At 34.7% G+C, this 20,302-nt stretch overlaps 1 protein-coding gene across 4 annotated transcripts in view; it reads right to left on the bottom strand.

The window, feature by feature from the left end:
* Window positions 1-646: 646 nt before the first annotated feature.
* The window catches only part of LOC105218138 (tachykinin-like peptides receptor 99D), a 41,940-nt gene continuing 22,284 nt past the window's right edge, over window positions 647-20,302 (bottom strand). Inside the window, exons 4-11 of one of the 4 annotated variants that reach the window (XM_054226077.1) lie at window positions 18,625-18,782; window positions 14,249-14,423; window positions 13,827-14,039; window positions 13,194-13,344; window positions 11,806-12,002; window positions 8,752-8,891; window positions 8,449-8,574; window positions 647-4,533 (exon numbers count right to left, since the gene is read on the bottom strand). In XM_054226077.1, the coding sequence (XP_054082052.1) occupies window positions 4,103-4,533; window positions 8,449-8,574; window positions 8,752-8,891; window positions 11,806-12,002; window positions 13,194-13,344; window positions 13,827-14,039; window positions 14,249-14,423; window positions 18,625-18,715 (1,524 nt within the window). In that variant the 5' untranslated portion in view covers window positions 18,716-18,782 and the 3' untranslated portion in view covers window positions 647-4,102. The remainder of the gene's footprint in view (window positions 4,534-8,448; window positions 8,575-8,751; window positions 8,892-11,805; window positions 12,003-13,193; window positions 13,345-13,826; window positions 14,040-14,248; window positions 14,424-18,624; window positions 18,783-20,302) is intronic. The other 3 variants (XM_029044001.2, XM_029044002.2, XM_054226076.1) reach the window with 3 other exon arrangements.

The raw sequence follows: 20,302 nt of genomic DNA, 5'->3' as shown, positions 1-20,302 counted from the left end.
AGTGGAAGACATTTTCTTATATAGTAATTAATTATTGGGGATGGGGTCATATGTAGAAGTTCACGCAAGTGAGGAAAGTTTCTGATTGCCATTCACTTGGGAGTGGCCAGGAACGATTCTTTTGCATATGACTCACGACTTCCGGTTTTAGACCAAGTATCCCCTGGGTAGCTAACAGACATCCGTTTGGAGGCGAGCTAAAGTGAGAAGGCGAAGCCCGCTTCTGCGGTTGTGCGTAGGGTTTGGGACCCACCACATAAAAAAATCTCCCCAATGAAAACAAACACAGAGCCTCGGATGAGACAGCGCCCTTTCGATGACGACCCCTGCAAACGTTTTAAGGATAATGATTTAAGGGCATGCACCTGGAATGTCCGGACCCTTAATTGGGAAGGTGCCTCTGCCCAGCTGATTGATGCCCTCATACAACTAAAGGCTGACATCACCGCCGCCCAAGAAGTGCGATGGACAGGACAAGGACGGAAGAAGGTGGGTCCTTGTGACACAAATATATATACATATATATAATTAATTATTTCATTTTGCTTCCATATACCAAATATATGGATTTGCTAGATTCCGTTTGGTTTTTATCGTATATATCGGTTAATATGTGAGTTAACTTAATATAAATTATGATTATAAATTATCTTGGATATTAAGTAGTTTAGTGGCGAATATGGTTTAAATTGGTTCGGGAATCGCTTCAGTCACAATATATTATGTATCTAATCAGTTCCGTTATTTTAGGGGACTTTATGCCGAATATATGGTCAAATTGTGTGTTATCTTAATAAAATAGTTATGTCAACAAATAATTTTGAATATTTAGTAGCTTGGTGGCGAAAATGGTTGAATTTCAGCCATATATACTATATATCCAATAATTTACTTGAGCATATAACTTTCCCTAGACAATACCTGAGATACCTGGTATTCGGTATTGACGTATTACCCCATGCCTACAGAAGTTTAAAAATACATTAGTTGGACCACCCGTTCAGTAAAATAATCACAGAAAACTGCATCGTTAAGCGTTCGTGTATTTTTTTTAATAAATAAAATGACAGAAGAAATATAAACTAGTTCAGAATAGAATATCTAATTTCAAATTTAAAACAATTACAATTAGTTTATTACAATTATTTAATTTTATTTGAAATGATTTTTCATCCATGTAAATTCGATAGCTTTGATAAGAAAAAAGTTTGTGAAACTATTTTTAAGCGAGTTCCAAGAGTATTTAAGAAAGTAAAACTCAACGCATAACTATGAATACGTAAAACTCGTAAAATGTTTTCAGTGCAACATCAATAATTATCTACAGCTTTAACAATTATTGTTTTTGGTTTTATGTAGAAATATGTAAACATCCATGTAAACATACCTAAAAAATAATTAAATTTCATAACTAATTCTTACATGCCAAATATATCTGTATAACTATGTAAATATTTACTTGTATTTACTTTCCCTGTTTAAAATATCGAGTTTTTTTTCCGACCAATAACAACAATCACAATTCTTTTAATCTTTAGAGATATATGTAGTATATCTAGTCATTTAGCATTAAATATACATATATGTATGTATTTACAAAGTGGCGTGCAGAAGCGTGTAAATACAGTGCGTTCAACAATTAATGGTAACCAATTTACAAATAGCCTTATCTTATATATTTCGGGAAAAGATCCTTTTGAACTTTGTTTGCAATTAAATAGTTATATAGTTTTTCATTTCTCACATTTATTTTGCTTTTCGACACACTTTAGTGCACTAGCACATATACATATACATTCATTTGACTGCACATAATTCCAAATTTTTGGAACAGCTTGTAATTTTAAGAGTGAGAGCGTACAACCTCATATTTCTTACCAAAATTAATAATAATTTCATTTTACTCATCGGTTAATACTCTTATTTTATTTGCTGTGATTAATCAAAAAAAAAATTAAAACATTAAATAAAAAAAAAATGATTAATACTTATTACGAGTATTTGCTATTGAGTTTGTCGCTTACGAGAGATTCAAAAGTTCAATAAATTTTTAGGTATTAAAATTAAAAGAGTCAAAATGTATTACGTTCAAAAACCATTACATATTGCACATTTCGTATAAATATTTAAATATCATTGTGCGATATATCCCTATTGGGATATTTATTTCAATCTGGTATAACCAGTTTTCCCAATAGCTAAAGGTCTTCAGTCTACTATCAAAGTAGAGTAGGTTATTTACTTTCACTATCTTTAATGACATGACAGTTGTACATCTCTTTATCTTTACGCATGAGAGTTATATGGACATTTCCATCTCGGTTATTATCGAGATCTAAAAAAGTCATTAGAACTAAATATATAATCTATGAGCGACATAAGTTGTTAAATTAGGCAGTCTCGTTTCTTTACGTTAATAACACAGCCACACAAAAATTTTGGTTTTGGTCTGGGGTCTAACTATGTTTACCCTATGTTTCTGGGGTCGCTGAATCCGAATCCCGAAACCCAAACAAAAAAAAAACAATAAGGCAGTCAGCATTTATTAAAATTCAGATTCGCTTGAAACTCGTTACTTACTCGTTTTTCGGGGTCACGGATTACGAATTTGACAATACTTTTCAGAAACTCTAAGTGGGGATCAATGTGATTTTATTTTTAAAATTTATCCGCTGTGGATGTGTAATCAACTCATATAATGTATATGTGCTGGAATGATCGTTAAACTTCTTGTAGAATCAAGGGTATAAAAATCTCGCGGTAGCTACACATTTGGCTTCAGAAAATCTTAAAATGAATAAAAATTAATTAACGAAAAATTCAATATGCAACATGCCAGCGTCAGCATCTTTTTCATACTATTATTGATATATGTATTATGAAATGATATATTCATATACACTTGTGTGTATATTATTTAGTTATTGAACTTTCGTGAATCCTCTGCCTTATCTCAAACTTAAAGAGATTTTAAGGTATTAATTCTAATATATCTTATAATATTTTTCAGTTTATTTGGTTTATTTGAGTGCAATTCTTAGTACTAAAACGTTTATCCAAATTAATAAATTTGTTTAACTAAACTTGTTCTTATTCTATTATCTTATTCTACATATACATATATGTACATAGAATTTTTAAAGACAATTCGTCTAACCACTGTGCTGAGATTTCACATTCCATATTTATCCGTTTTTTTTTTTTTAAATGACAACTACATATATACATTTATACGATCTTTATATAACATTAAATACACACGTATCTTTAATAACCTTAAGTTTGATTTCTCTATTTAAATTACAAGCAGTAGTTTAAGATATGTGGTCTAGTATGATATTTCGCAGCACACAAATAATACATTCATATATTACAACTCCATTAGTTCTGTTGGAGTTACTACCTTAGAGACTGGGACTAATCTGTCATTTCTGTCGAGACTAGCCAATTTGATTTAATGAAGAATCAACTGTGGGTCAAATTAGGAAGACGTCCTCAGCGACTTGTTGTTTTAAAATATAAACTGTATTTTCTAAAATTAGAAAATTGTAGCGTCAATCGAAATCACTAGGGCTGCGCAGCTCATCGTCATCTTATCGCCTACCAGGTGGTGCACGCAATACACCAGCCTCCGTCAAGTTAGACTCACACACACCTGCCAGTGTCAAGTTTCATCACGACAACCCACATACGAAACACCGTTGTTTTCATTTATTCTGGTCACCTACTGGGCTGCGTCTGTCAAGTATGTATTTTTCGAAACCTTCTCTACACCGTTAATTTACAGCCATGTCTTATCATCCATTGTAGACGAGACGAAGATGCCACGTGGCGTATTTGTCGACAACAGCGTTGTTGTTGTGGCTTTTGTTGTCGTTGTTGTTGCTGTGCCAATTGTGTTGCCACCGTCTGTGGCATCTATTGTACGATGTTTGTTGTTGTTGTTCTTACTGCTACTGTTGCTAATAGCATAAGCTTTTGTACTACCGTTGACATTTTTATATTCCAAACCTTCGTCTATAGCATTGCAGCATTTGTCACGCTCCTCAACTACTTTGACACTGCCACTGTTGCTATTGTTGCAGTGTGTGCGCTCAAACTGTCAGGATGTGGCACGTACATTTGTCTCATCCACACCGCACACATCACCACCAATGCGACCACCTTCAACACCTCCGTTTTCGCCGGTGCCAAGTGTGGATAGTGGCGGCGGCTGCGGCGGTAACGGTGTTGTTGTTGTGCATGCTTCGGTGTCGGTTGTTTCAACTGTCGCTGGCCATAATGGCAATGACACTTGTTGTGCGCTGCCATTTCGCAGCGCCACTTTGATGGGCTCAGCCTTCATTACGAATCCATATTGTCCCTTCGTACCCGGCGCGCCGCTTAACGACGTCAGCGATGTAAGCTCGTGACTATTGCTACAGTGACTAATGGTGAAGCGTTGATGGTATGCGCTGGTGTTGTTGCTGCCAATTGGCGCTGAGTGTCGCATCGGATCTCGATGGGATACTATTGTGGAATTACGTAACATACCTGAAAATAGAAAATAGCGAGTGGCATACAGTAATTGACGGGCGGGATTGTAGTAAAAGCCAAATGAGTATGTAAATGTGTATCTAACAAGTTTTTATGTGCATAAAAAGGTCCGTGGTACGTGGCGCGACTGTGGAAGCGGTTTAGCCAACTAATTTGAATTTTCAAATTGCCTAAAACTTAGTTTTGCTCAAAGAAGCTGTGCAGACGTTCTGTCAATGGCATGCCATCAAATTTTCACCGTCTTCGTGACACTACGCAACGTGTCAACAAAATAGAGGGCTAGAGTGTGAAAATAAATAGATCTGAGCCTTAAAGCGGAGTTACCTCCAACATCGTCGTAAGTACAGAATTTAAGCTAGTTCTGAAAACTTTTTGATAGTAATAATTCAAATTGGAAGTGATCATTCTTCACAATTCAATAAGTTCCTAAATAAAAATAATAACATAAAATAACTGCATGTCCCATTTTATTTCCCAACTTTTCTTCTCGCTCCTCCTCTCTTGTGATAAGATTTTCTTGTACAACTTAGTTATGTAGTCCCCCCATAAGGAGAGACATATTTGGATGATTTTTTTCGTTTTTGATAGTGCCCGCATCTTTAAGATGTTTGCATATATATCATAAAATGTTAGAGCTACATATGGCATCAAACCTTCTGAACATTAGATACTGCATTATGCAGCATGAAAATGGAGCATATGAAATCGGATAACCACGCTTTACTCCCATACAAAGGTTGTGTTGAAGACTACAAAAATGCTATAATTCAGTAGGGAAAAACACCGGAAACCCGGAATGGTAAAGATAGTATAGCAAATCTGCACTAAAATAGGTAAAAAATATACTACTCGACTAATTTCAACGAAATTCGGTTCATACAACTTATTGGCATCACAATGCTGCATTTTGAAAACGGGTTCACACCCACGTCGATTTTCACCAATAACACAATTTTTAATTTCATCTGATTCGTTCACTTTACAATATATTGGTTGGCAAATATCTCCTTTCTTTTTTGTTCTTTATTCAATGCTTTATAAAAAGTGTTACAGTGATCGGATTTAGTGCAAATATGCGTCGTTTCGTTCGATAATATGTTTCCATCTAGACGGCAACTTCATAATACCCTTCGCGTAGAAGCCCTCCTCCTTATTTGAGAAGTACTCTGACAGCCATTTTACTCAAGCCTCTTTTGAGTTCTACTTTATACCACCAAGGTCGTTCGCCATGGGCAGGAATATGTGGTAGTCACTTGGCTCTATGTCCGGGCTTTATGGTGGATGCGATAAAACCTCCCATCCGAGCTCCCGTAGCTTCTGACGAATGATCTACGAAGTGTGTTATCTGGCGTTGTTCTGACCCTTCAGGTCGATCGCCTGCTTCAAGCGGTCCAGTTGTTCGCTGTAGATGGTGGAATTAAGCGTCTGGCCATATGGGAGCAGCTCATAGTGGATGATTCCCTTCCAATCCCAAGGCCTTCCTGGCCGTCAATCCTGGTTTAGCCACTGTTTGGGACGATTCACTGGCCCTCGACCACTACCGTTTTCGCTTGATATTGTCGTATGTGATCCAATTTTCGTCGCCAGTCACCATCCGCTTCGTTAATTCGGACCAGAACGATTTTTTGCGGGACCCATACATCAAGCTATTTTGTGTATCCAGCCTTCAGCAGATGGTTTAAAATAGTTTGGTGACTAACTCCTATTTCCTGGGCGATGTTACGAGATGCCACATGCCGGTCTAATCCGATGTTTTACATGATTTGATCGGTATTCGTCGTCACAGGGCTTCCACCGGCTGGCTTATCCAAGGTGTCGTTTTCATCCGCTCTGAATCGTCGAAACCATTCCTTCGTGAAGGACAGAGTACCATCCCCCAAAAACATCATTAATCTCATGGAACGTTTCTCTAGCGGATTTGCCTTTAACGAAGGAAAACTTTAAAATAGCGCGAATTTCGAATCGTTAGTGAACCCCATGCTCACACGTCTATAACTGTTGAACGCAATATTCAAACTAATCATGCTTAGAGTCGTTTCGTTGGTTTTGCCAAGACCTTTCAAAGATGTATACTATTGCCTGATACAAGCTTTGTAGCGCTTTATACATATCACTTTATATAAATTAAGCACCCATGAAGATATCGGAACAAAACTTTGCACAGATACTGCATTTTTAACGCAACATCGCCCGTCTTAAAAACGAAATCGAACTATATCGAACATGAGAACTTCAGAGCTTGTGGTATTTTTTTATCGAAAATATCGGTAAATCTCTCAGATATTCAAAAATCGGCAAAATTGGGTCAATCCTTTCTTTAGACCTCATATCCTGTGGAATCCAGAAATCGGTCCAGTAATTACCCCATCCATCATGTATTATATATAATGATTTTCGTTATTCTAGTGGATTTATGTCGAATATACAGGACGAATATTATAATAACTAACGAAATATCTAATAAAAGTTCATATGTAAGATATATCGAGATGTCCTGGTTTTAAGTTTGTTCTTTACGAGCAAGGCTCTAAAGTCTATTAAATGGTATTTTTCAATAACGTGCATTACTGCGGTATAAAGCTGAAGTGTCTGCGAGATTACGTACTATTACACAGACTGGTGGACGTGTGAAATTTTTTAAGGTGAGTTTAAAATATTATTATACCAGAAATAAAGTTGGATATAAGTTCGAAATTCGTTATCAGACGGAATTGTTCAATCGCATATTTGCCAACAATGTCAAGAGTCGAGTGGTTGAACAGGCGCGAAACTTCCCCGAAGCACGATCATCATTTTATTTTTTGACTAACCCACTTTTAAAGCTGCGTTTCAGACGTATTTCTTTGGAGAGCTTGTCAATTTTCGACACTATACCATGGAGTGATGATTATCCATTGTTCAAATGGTTGAATGGACAGCGAGACATCCAAAAATCTATTCGTCTGCCGTAAAAATTGTGCATGCTTATCTATATATCTACCTAGCTTAGTCTTTGTCCATACTTTTCCTGTAGGGATGGTTAATGGAATGGCCTAACACAGCTGCCAACTTTGTAGTCATTTGTTTTTCAACTGACTAGCCAGAGGCTTCCGTCGTAAAACAAAAAAGATTAACCATCGCCCAGTGTTGGCAGTCACTTGAAGCCGCGTGCACATGACAAGAGTGGGCAGTGGCTCAGCATTATACAGACTCGGTTGGTGTTATAAATCCAATGGTGACATGTTGTTGGCTGTCAGCAACAGGCGTATCATCTCTAACACACACGCAGCGTGAAAGTTGTGGAGGAATTACTAGGAAATCAAGCGATGAAACTTTGTCCAAATTTTATTTGGATGCTGAAGTTGATTGGTACATTTTGGCAAGAGATAAGAAAAACCCACAATGCGGGCATGGAAAAGTTGAAGGACAATTAACATAAATGACAGATGATGCTAGGTTTTTAAATTAATGCGAAATAAGTTAAATTTCAGGCATTTGTGTGATTACGGCAATTTATTGCTCTTATGCTTGTTAGGTACTTCATTAAATTATCATGAAATTACCATTATTTAGTACACGATTATTTTGGTAACAATTCTCGATAATGAAACGAAACTGTGCTCCCGCTGCTGCTAAAGAACAAATGAATCATTATCATTAGTCTAAAACAGTCCAGAATCGGGTACAATTGAAATATGATTTGTATGACATTAAGCAATTCGTTCGAAACGACTAAGCATGAAATAAATTTGTATTGCAATTCACTCATCTTTACATTCCTCAGTTCGGAAAAAGGAGAAGCGCAATCGATTTCGCTTAGCGTCAAAGTACACCACAATTCTCAACTCACATTATCATGCTGACGCAGCAGGGCTTCATACACATTATTTACTAAAAATTTTGAAAGTTTAAAACCATAATTCATTTACTTACCATAATGTGAAGCTACGCGACGACTCTTTGGCGAGCTCGGACAGGTGTACAAAAACGAACGCTGAGTATCTGGAAGAGACACACAAAAGGATGAATTGACTGGGAAATGTCCAACTGGGAGGCGAGCTAATGTGAAATGGTGAAACATAGTGACCAGAACGGGGAAAAATTAGATGCAATTGCCGTGAAATGGGAAAGTGATTTTGTGGTGATTGCGATATTTCCATTAACTTCTATATTAACATTCAACTTGCATGGATAGTTAAGTACTGTTACAATTATAAGTAATTATATAAGACTTACCATTTCTTTTGATGCGATTGTGATCCGGCGAACCCGAGCATGAGTAACGCGACGTCATATTGTCGCGCCGATTTAGAGATTCAGCGCCGACTTTAACGAACGGACACCAACGGAAGAACCGCTTGAAGCCATAACGGAATCTGTTGAAGAAAATTCACAATTTATTAATATGGTAATTTGTGTACATGCACCCCATAGTGTGTCAAGTCGTATGTGCCTAGTATACAAATCCCTAACTATGCTCTCATTTATGACGAAGCATCACCACTGGTTGCAACAGCTTGCTACTGCAGGTGAGAGCTCCGCAATTAATTCAAGTTGCTGCTGTGTGCACAATTGAGGAAACTCAGTTTCCGCCTATTGACAATAAGTAAGTCAAATGAGAGTAGGTTCCTTTGAGCAGAGATTCGCTATTAATTCTTCAATGCACTCCACCAGCAGCGCTGCGTAATGCGCTCAAATAAATTGTGCAAATGTGTGGCATTCCATAAATGTGATTGTGTTGAGCTCTGGTGATGGATTGAAGCATAATTTTGTGTCCAATTATTCACTGCGCACGTTGCGACTTTGAAATAAAATTATGTTGTTGTTGCGTAGGGGAACACGCATTACATTCAGTTTGGCTTAAATTCAAAGAGTGTCAACGGATTTGGTTAAATTCGATCGAAATGCATTATATGTGTCTGTCCAAAATTCGTGGTATATTTCCAATAGTGCGGATTTCTATGTTGATTTAACGTCGTCTTCCCGAACTTAGTCAACCTCTATTATTTTTCTAACGCATAGAACTACTCTCTGAAGCTTAAGGTTTTTACCTTTCGTCTAGTATTTGTCATGCAACATAAGGGGCTATACCAGTGTGACATTTTCAAAAAATCGTTTTTTTTATTTTTTGCTTATTCGATAGTTTATACTTTCAAAAACATTTTGTGAAAGCGGTAATATCGTATCTTGAATATTTTGAATGACAGCGTTCTAAAGAGCGACCGCTCGCTGGTATAAGCAACTATAGTCGAAACTTTCAACGCGGTTTCCTCGAAACGACATTTCTCAAAACAGCTGACATCATAACTCAACGATACATTGACCGATCGACTTCAAATTTAAACTGAGTATTCCTGAATCTATTTATTATACAATGACCTTTCTTTTTGATTGGTTGAAAATTGTCAATTTGGCATTAATCTTTCACCATTTTTTACCTAAAAAAACTTTTTTTTTCAAAAATCATTGGTCATAGGAAATATATTTAACTTTAATAACCTTTTTGAATTTTTTTGTTTCAGCCGGCATCATGTCAGCAGTTAGGGAACTTTTTTTTGGCATCTCCGAAGACAGCATATATATAACTCCGTTGTTTTTCAATATTTTTGTTAAGAAAAAATTTTGAAAGGTAGTTGAAAATTTACCTTATTATATTCAAAAAACTTCGAAACAATCGATCAAGTACTTTCTTTTAAAAAAATTCACGAAAATCGCCTAATTTTTCATGGGTTACACTGGTATAGCCCCTTAACTTCAACAATCTCTTATTCTCCCACATTACATCTCTAATAAGTTTTTATCGAAAAACTTACGTTAACGAACATTCGAATTACGCGCTCTAATCGTCTTTGTCTTTGTATTTGGCATTTTCGTCACAATAATACGGGGAAACGGAACAATATTTGGAACTTCTATAATCCAAACTTTGGCACAAAACTTTGATTGCCTGAACTCCGTCCATATTTGCTTGAGTTTACATAAGGCTTAATAGATTTTATTGTAAAAGTTTCGTTCTGCTTGTTTCCTTTAAGGAAGTGAACTTTTCCATTAAGAAGCTATTCAACTTAAAGTTATAAACTGCAGGTACATATGTATATAAATAGACTAGAATTTATGGTTTTGAGCGGATTGTCCTAGAGGACGACTTACTTAAAGCTTAGAGGGATCATAAATAGGATAAATAGGCGTTTTTATGTTGCATATTGTACACTGCCTGCATATCAAACGCAGAAACCTGTTTGAGTCTAGTGCCATTCATGCAGAATTGTTTTTGTGAATGACTTTTATGATGAATTAAAAAGAGATTAAATGACTTATTAGTTTGCACTACTTAGGTTGACTTTAAAAGATCAATTGTGCATAACAAAGACCTCAAAAAATTACTTAAAAAAAGCTTAACACTGTAAGTAGAACAAATCCTGCAGATGATTTACTAAATAATGATTTTTAATGATATACGCTACTAATGGACTGAGCATAGTATTACGGATTTTTAATTATTATATTAGATATATTAGACAACAAGAGCTGGTAATATCAAAACTTACAAAGTACGAATCAATATGAAGGCTTTGCATATATTATATATATACACCGTGCAACTATGTGAACTAGTGTTCAAATATATGTAATAATCCTTCAATCACTTTGATCCTTCCAACGAATTCATCCCCTTTTCGGATACTTTGTATGAATGAATTGAAAAGAGAAAGTAGCAGATAGTCGATTTGAGTACAGAACCCATTATGCCTTAAACCATTTTTTTTGTGAGGTGTTAAAGAAATTACAATCTTTATCGATTTTTCATAATCTCCAGCAGTTCGACTACTAATTAAGCAGAAAGCCAGAAAAATATTCTAATTTCCTTTCTGAATTGATCTAGGGACGAATGATGTTTCACATTTTTCAATATGACATATTTTCGACTGCATAGTATCCATATATTCATTCGATCTGAAAGTTATACAGTCACCTTTCATGTCAGACTTTTGCTTGAGGAACTCTAATGGCTGTAATTTAGTAACCCTGCACAAATATATGAACCATTCCGAGGTGTGTGTGAATATTGTATAAAATTTTATAATGTTGCCCTCGGTTTACTCTACACCATTAGTAATGATTCTAAAAACATTTTTTTTAATCTCCAGTGTTATCATTCAATGAATAACTACGAGTATAGAGTATATGCATCTGCGAGAGTATAAATGTATTTGCTACTATCCTCTTTGAATAACAGGTTGTCAAGTGCATGACTCGTATTTATAAACGTGACTATATGTATGTACATACCTTGAGTTCATCCAGCAGTAAATAATCGGATTATACATGGAGTTACTCATGGCCAGCCAATAGATGCCTAAATAGACTTCCTGAATAAAAGGTGTCTGTGTCAGCGACGGATAACATGATGTCAATATGAAATAGGTGTGAAAGGGCAACCAACAAACGGCAAATATCCCCACGACAACCATCATCATTTTCACCACCTGTCAGTGCGAGAAGTGAGAGAACAAAAAATTATAGTTCTAATTTATGAGTAAATAGTTGATATTATAAATTCAAAATCATTTTATCATTTCGGCTTGCTTATGTGGGACCTGCATTATTTCTCTGAATTCATAGTTATTTTGTAGAGTTAATTTATTTAAGTTTTGTAGTTCAATTTCTAGTATGAGATAATCTATGATGGTAGAATAGATATTACATTACAGATTTGGGAGCGTTCTGTAATGTAATTGAATTCAATAATCTAATAAATTACTGTCGAGCTTAGGGGGTTTTAATGCAGTGCCGGATTAGCCACGTAGCAAATGCTACGGGTCCCGGGGTCCAACATCTGTCCGACCGTAAAAATATCAATTTATCCTAAAAACTGAAGACTACTCCTGAAACGAATCATTGTAGTAATAAAGATCGAGGTCTTGCGTGCCGGGGTAGCAACGAAATCGTTGGTTCGCCCCACAATGGGAATTATTTAGGCTTATTAGAATTAATAGACGAATTTGACGCTTTTATGACTCAACATTTTCAAAGTCATAAAAAATTGAAAAAAATTGTGAGGAATTCATTCATCTAATTGCGTCAAGCGTACTGGATCAAACAAGTAATGTTATTGACAGTAAGAAACAAGTGCCTCTGGAACTGCAATTTTATAAACATTGATTAAATAAATTCCATAGAATTATGTGTTCCCAATTGTAGAAATTGCCTTGCGCATTTATTGTCTCTCATGATCACTAACGGTAGTGGCGAACGTTCATTTCAACTTTAAAACGCATTTAAAAATTAGTTGAGAAACATCATGGGCAAAGAAAATCTTAATAAACTCACTTTGATGAATATAGATGATTTATTTGAAGAAATCGTTATTGAAAGTGTTATCTATAAATTTTGCCCATATTAAATTCAGACAAGTTTATTTGTAACAGTTTTGCTTTATTTAATAATCTTAACTTAAGAACCAATAGCAAGCAAAGGCACTATTTACCCAAGTAAATTGAATAGTTGGTACAGATTTCATGAGAGGGACCGATTAAACAGATTCCAACAAAGGTTATGGACGTAAATCAATTGTAAATAATATAATCGAAATTAACAAAATGTGGTTCCTTTTAAAACGACACGATATCTTCAGCTCGCCTGTTGCAGTAATATTTATGATATCCATTCGTACTTACCCTGCGCTTACTCCGGACATTCTCCACTTGCCGCGGTGTATACTCTCCGATTGTTTTCGAGCCCCAAAGCTCAATGCCGACTCGTGAATAAGTAACTGTCATCGAAATGATGGGTAATATATACGTGAGTATCATAAAAACGATATTATAACTGAAACGAAATATAAAAGGGCAAAAGTAAATGAGCGAAAATTCTTCACATTCTTCTAAAAATTTAAGACGACCCACACATTTGTACTTGGGCAATTTATATCCAAATAAATTTCGTATTTATCATAAGCGTCAGACTTATTGTTTTGGGATTTGGGATTGCGTCTGAATATAAAGTTAAGTAAAGAGTTAGTATAAAATGTAATTGCATGTGTTTTTGAAAAACTGCTTGACTATTTATATTTACACTTCGGAGAGTGTAATTGGGCCTGAATTTAAAGATTCTAAAAATTAAGCCTCAGCTATAAGCCAAAATTTTGAGATATTCAAACAAAACTTGAGCGTGTGGAATTCGCATTTGCTTTAGTGCTAGTTGAGTTTAGCTGAGTTTTAAGGACACATGTTCAAATGTTTACCATTCATACCTATGCATATATTCCACCTCTCTTTTATGACACATCACATATGTACATATATACTTACACATATTCTTGTTGCGAATGATTCGTGGGACCATCAGGCCATTCGGCGTAGCACACAATTCGGGTGCCATCCTTCAATTCAACCTCGCCGGTTGTAAAGAAGAGCAGCATGGGGCATGAAATCGTAATTGAGGCTATCCAAATGAACGCGGCAATGCCCAGATTGCATCGCTTGCTCATACGCGGTTCCAGCGGCTTCATAATGGCAACGTATCTGAAACGAAGTGCCGGGTTAGAGAACGTGAACGGTAGTGATAGTTAGGTTAAAAGTAGGCTGATAGTGGCTAAGTGTTGCTATAGAGTGCCTATATGGCAATGTATATACAGGTTACTTGCGTGTCATGTACCATGGAAGAGGAGCAATATTTAATTTTATTTCCATCGCACTTTACTGTAGCCCTTCGCTGTGGTTTATTAACTCACCTGTCGATGGATATCGCCATTAGTGTAAACACCGAAGCACTTATGCTCAATGTTGCTATAAATTGCGATATTTTGCAATAGAGTTCACCGAAAGGCCAATCGTTGTCCAGCATGTAAATATAATTGAACGTCACGTTCAGACTGGATACCATGGCATCCGCAATGGAGAGATTCACTGCGTAGAAAGTGCGGAAAAAGAATTTTAAGTAATTCATTAGAGAGGATAAACCAATATTTCGGAGTGCACTACTAGGGCATATTTATAAATAATATTACGTAGATTAAAACCCGTATAAAATACAAGTACAACTCAGATTAATAATCTGGTACCAGTTTTGTAAACCTTCAATTTTTATTTTGTTTGCATTCAAGTAACCCTCGCGTGTGTGGAGTCATTTTCGGTTTTTTTCGTTGCTTTAGCTATTAGTATTCCATACAAGCGAGTGTTTATTACCATTTTGTAAGGTGAATAAATTTACATAGCTACACACCTTCAAAGTCAATTTGCGGTGATTTACCTGACACGTAATGGCGAAAAATCATTGAAATTTTGCACAAAAAGCGTTGAAAGAATTGAGAAAGACATGCAATTGCGAAGAAATTGCTGTTAAAGGCTTGATGATGAAATCGAAACCCGTTTGTAATTCTACCTAGGTCTATGCTCTTCTGGCTGGATTAATAAAATATATATCTGTAAATAACTGATAATGAAAGTATGCTGGTATATTTTTTTTACGATAACATAATTTGGGCTAGATTAAAAAAATATGTCATTGGCCCACCTTTTCCCCTAAGCTCTAATAAATAGATCGACCAACATGTAAGTAATTGTGGTAAAATTCAATATGTTGTTCTGTACTATTCTATCAATTTATATTAGTTAGCAATGTCTTCTAAAACTTCGATATGATTAATTAAAAGCGGGTTTTAAATGAATCCTTAATTTATAAAGTATTGGGCCAATTATGATTTTTCGGCAGATTGAGTGATAAGTAAAAAACATGTGCCTCGATTTTCGAAGTTAGCCTCCAAAAGCGATATAATTGCCTCAAAAAGATATTTAGGTTCAACTCCCAGCCGAGTGTTGTACAGTGTAATTAATAATTAGATATAAGGAAATTCATATCACAGAATTGAGCACACACTACAATTAATTGTTTAAAAACTTAATACACTAAAAAAATATTTGGAAAATTAATATTAAATAATACCTTCGTCTACCTCAGTATCTACCTCAATCATCTATTACAGCTCGAATACTTCGTGGGATGGATTCAATTGATTTTTGGGTTTCCTTATATCACTTTTTATGTTATCATTGTTTCTTGGATACATATTCAGTAACTTTGACATGACTTCTGCCCAGAAATTCTCTTTCATATCTGATAACTGTTTAACTTGTCCTCTCCCTAACTACATGGGCAGAGCGCTTCGAATCATTATCTTATTAAAACCAAACTACTGATGGTACGTCGATCTTTCTGACGTTCTTCCTTATTCATCTTCATAGATCCCCATAAAACATTCAGCGAATTATATATAAAGGTAACCAGATTTTCTTTAAAGAAGTTAGTGGCGAACTTAGATTAATTTTTTTTTTGGAAATTTGCTTATTCGATTTTTCCTTGGGACTTTTGTTGGTGTTTATCCAGAATTAGGGATGAATAAATAAATTATTAAATAAATAATAAATAACCAATTATAAAAAAATAATTCTAATAGCGTTTTATTTTCATCTCGATGAAAATGCTTCCTTTTTATACATCAACACTATTCATATGCTGCATTACCTTTTTGAACGATAAAAGAAAAATAAAATGTCTTCCTATTATGCTGGTTAACTTTCACTCACAATTTGAAAACCCGAGTACAGGACAGAGTAAATGTTACATTTTTTTGAGAAAAGAAAACGCTATAAGTATGCCATTATATTTAGTTTTTAAAGAAAATATGGTTACCTTTATATATATTTCACTGGGTGTTAATAGCATAGTTGTAAGTCTTTTTTCTCTTTTAAGTTCTACGCAAAGGTATATTCCGTAATGCCATGGCATGTGTGAAAATTTATTTATAAGCACTTTAGCAACCTTGGGGAAGTTTTATACAATTTCGCATTAAGAACCTCCAGCCAAACATCCTATAAATCACCCCTTTCCATTAATATGTAGTCAAATAGGTTCTTCGACTCGTTTTTTTATACTCTCGCAACAAATGTTTCTAAAGAGAGTATTATAGTTTTGTTCACATAACGGTGTTTTTAACACCCAAAACTAAACGAGTTAGATATAGGGTTATACACTGGTGGCCACATAATTAGGGACAAAATAAAGTTGAGTAAAACACGCGTTTCAGTTCAATGTTTTTAGCACTAAATTTTCGCCTAAATTTAAAATGTAAATTGCAACGGTATATTATAACTGTGCTCAAAAATGTAGCACGTTTTTGAGTGACAAATTTAGACAGTTTTACTAAAATTCGGCGGTTTGATGAATTTATTGTATTTTGAGTGTGCTTGTGCTTGGTCACATAATTAAGGACACCAATTTTTTTATTGGATTTTTTATTATTTTAACACAAAAACTTGCGGTAAGTTGTATAAATCATTTGTATATTAACTAAATATTCAATATCAAATAAAATAACTGTTAGATATGGGTCGAAAAAAGAGTTGTACTCCAGAATTGAGGAAAATGATTATTTACAAGTACGTGAAGGAAAAAATGTCCATTAGAGCCGTAGCGAAGGAACTTTTATGCCCAAAATCAATGGTTCACAATGCTTTGATTCATCACGGAGGACAGGGAGTAAAATAAGAAAAAAAAAACGGCCCAGAAAAACTACTTCAAAGGACGATCGTGTAATTTGTAGAGTTTGCAAGGCGAATCCTTTTTTAACTTCCAGGCAAATTCTTGGCACGATAAAGGATCAACTGACCAACAATGTATCAACACGAACCATCAGATGTCGTCTTCTTGAATCGCAAGAAAAAAACCGCACGTATCAAACAAAAACTTAAAGAGTCGTATTAAATTTGCAAAGGAGTATATCGGAAAACCCTTAGATTTTTGGAAACAAATACTGTTGAGCGATGAATCCAAGTTTAATTTATTTGGTTCAGATGGGAAACAATTTGTTCGTTAAATTTTCAATAAATTTATACCTTAGAAGATAATAAATATGGTAACTGAAGTTTAAAAAAATATGTCGCTTTTAAATTATAAAATAAACCAATATTTTAAAAGAAAACGGAGTGTCCTTAATTATGTGACCACCAGTGTATATACCAAAGTGATCAGGGTGAAGAGTGGAGTTCAAATCCGAATGTCTGTCTGTCCGTCCGTCCGTCCGTCTGTGCAAGCTGTAATTTGAGTAAAAATTAAGATATCTTGATGAAACTTGGCACACTTATTTCTTGGCACCATAGGAAGGTTGCTTTCTGCAGTCGTTTTTTAGCTACTTCCTAATACAATCTAAAAATGAAAGAAATCGGATCATTACCACGCCCACCTCCCATACAAAAGTTAGGTTGAAAATTACTTAAAGTGGGTTAACTCACTAACGAAAAACGTCAGAAACACTAAATTTCACATAAGAAATGGCAGATGAAAGCTGCACTCAGATTTTTTTACAAAATGGAAAATGGGCGTGGCATCGCGCACTTATGGGTCAAAAACCATATCTCAGGAACTACTCGACCGATTTCAATAAAATTTGGTTTGTAATAGTTTCCTTATATCCCAATGATATGTTGTGAAAATAGGCCAAATCGCTTCACAACCACGCCTACTTCCTATATACCAGAACTTTGAAGACAATCTGAATCGTTTACTTTACAATATATAAAGTAAGCACTTCTGAAGATATCGGTGCAGAACTTTGAACAAATACTATGTTAATAGTGTGGCAGCCCCATTCTAAAAATCGCCGAAATCGGACCATATGTTTTCAAGACCCCATATATCGAACATGACATACATAGGACCTCGGTGCTTCTAACCTAATATTAGGGTTTCCAACTTTCAATGGACTTTATATAACATATATAACGAATATGTGGGTCAAATTGTGTATTATATAATATAAATAACAACAATACAATAAAGTGGAGGATAATTTTATGATGGCTATTGACATTGCCTGCGGCTGTTGACGCACCAAGTACTTATGTAGACAGACAAATTCAATTAACGCTCTATCATGTAGATTGTCTACTAAAAATTCCTTTATATACGAGTGAGTAGTATTTATAACGTGTATGTGATATATTTAAATCTAAATATGAAGTTTAAAATCGGATATCGTGTTCACTATATTACTATGTAAACCACTATGAAATTGATTATTTGCATTAATGGTTTATATCCACCTTTACTCACCTATGAAATAATTGGTAACGGTTCGCATTCTTTTTGTCGTCATAACAACCCAAACCACAATTAAATTTCCGCCCGTCGCCACTAAAACCATGCCACCGAATAGTATAGACCACAGGACCTGGCGCCACCATGGCAATATGAATGATATATCATCGTCCCTGCATAGAGAGAGAAAAGAAAAAATGGATTGGTTAGGAAGAAATAACTAAATAACAGGCGTTACAAATGAATCACATTCCATTCATTCTGTAAAATAATATATGTATGTACATATGTATCTATATGGTAAATAGAGGTATGAGTGACAGGGCATTATAATGTTCTGTTTGTTCTTTTCTCTTTCAAGATTTTTGATTGATTTTTTATAAATTTTGTCTTAGAAATATATAAATATATATGTATAATTAATCTGTCAGAAACGGTCATTTCATGCAGTATTGAAATTTCATGTAAAGTACAACAAGGTGTAGAGAAACACCTGTATATTTATTATTTATTTATATTTGTAAATTTAATAATTAATTTAAATTGCGTATTAACAAAGTCAAAATATTGCCTCTATACCTATCAAGAGCGCATGTTTTTATTTATTTATTATTGTAACGTATACGCCGTGGATATTCGTGAGTAATATTACAATATTTCCAAAAATTAGATATACTAAGACATCCATGTAAATTAAATAAGCTTTGTGAAATGACATATTAGCAGCTCCATATTCTAACAAAAACCCCAATTTCGGACTGACGTAAGTGACATCGAATCAAATAAAATCATTTGTTTTTGCTTGAAAGATGAAAGCTCCAACTGTTTACTAAACACATACCATTAAGACAATTAAGTGAAATTAATGTACAACTTGTGAATTGAATATAGAAGTAGAAGTCAATCAATACGTAAGTTTCAGCCACTCCTTCCTTGGAAATTTTCTCCCTGGCGCTCTGAAGAGTATGCATTTATTTCATAAGCTAATTTCTTCCAAAATGGACCAATTCAGGTGGATATTTTTCAATTAATTATTTAAACAAATCCTGCACTTATATTTCAATTTGGTGCTGATCAATAATTTTAAGTTTTTCTATAAAATTCAATATTTTTCTTGTACTCATTTTTTTAATTTGCATATTTCTTAAAAATTTTTTCAACTTATAGTTTTAATTCTACTTTTACCACGATTTGATTTGATGTCTGTTGTTCGTTAAATCGAGTACTTACAAATCCCCGATGTTCGTTATTTAAGGTACTCAATGTAACACATTTGCTTGATCGGTATAAGAGGTTTTCGTGAAAACGAATATTTGTTATTTCGGAAAACTTATAATATAGAAATGCATTAAAAAAAAAAAACAAAATAGAAAAGCCAAGACTAATAGTACAATATTGAATATAATCGTATTCTTAAACGACAAATCATATTCTATTTGATTTTCTTATTTAAATTTTGTCCTTTTTATGAATATTTCCGATTTTTCTTAGAATCACGTTTTTGTGTGGATCAACAATAATAAACTTTTGTTATTTCAGTATATGAAAGACAATGTGAAGACAAATACGAAAACACAATAATGTTCGTAAAATTGTCTAGGCAAACATATGGCGCACCACAAACCAGACAGTGTGGCAGACACGCAAGGTGTAATAACAAATGCACCGCTGTGATTTAATGGCAATTAATATT

Source organism: Zeugodacus cucurbitae, chromosome 2, assembly GCF_028554725.1.
Source record: "Zeugodacus cucurbitae isolate PBARC_wt_2022May chromosome 2, idZeuCucr1.2, whole genome shotgun sequence".
Taxonomy (NCBI): domain Eukaryota; kingdom Metazoa; phylum Arthropoda; class Insecta; order Diptera; family Tephritidae; genus Zeugodacus; species Zeugodacus cucurbitae.
This window is presented reverse-complemented; position numbering and strand designations above follow the sequence as displayed.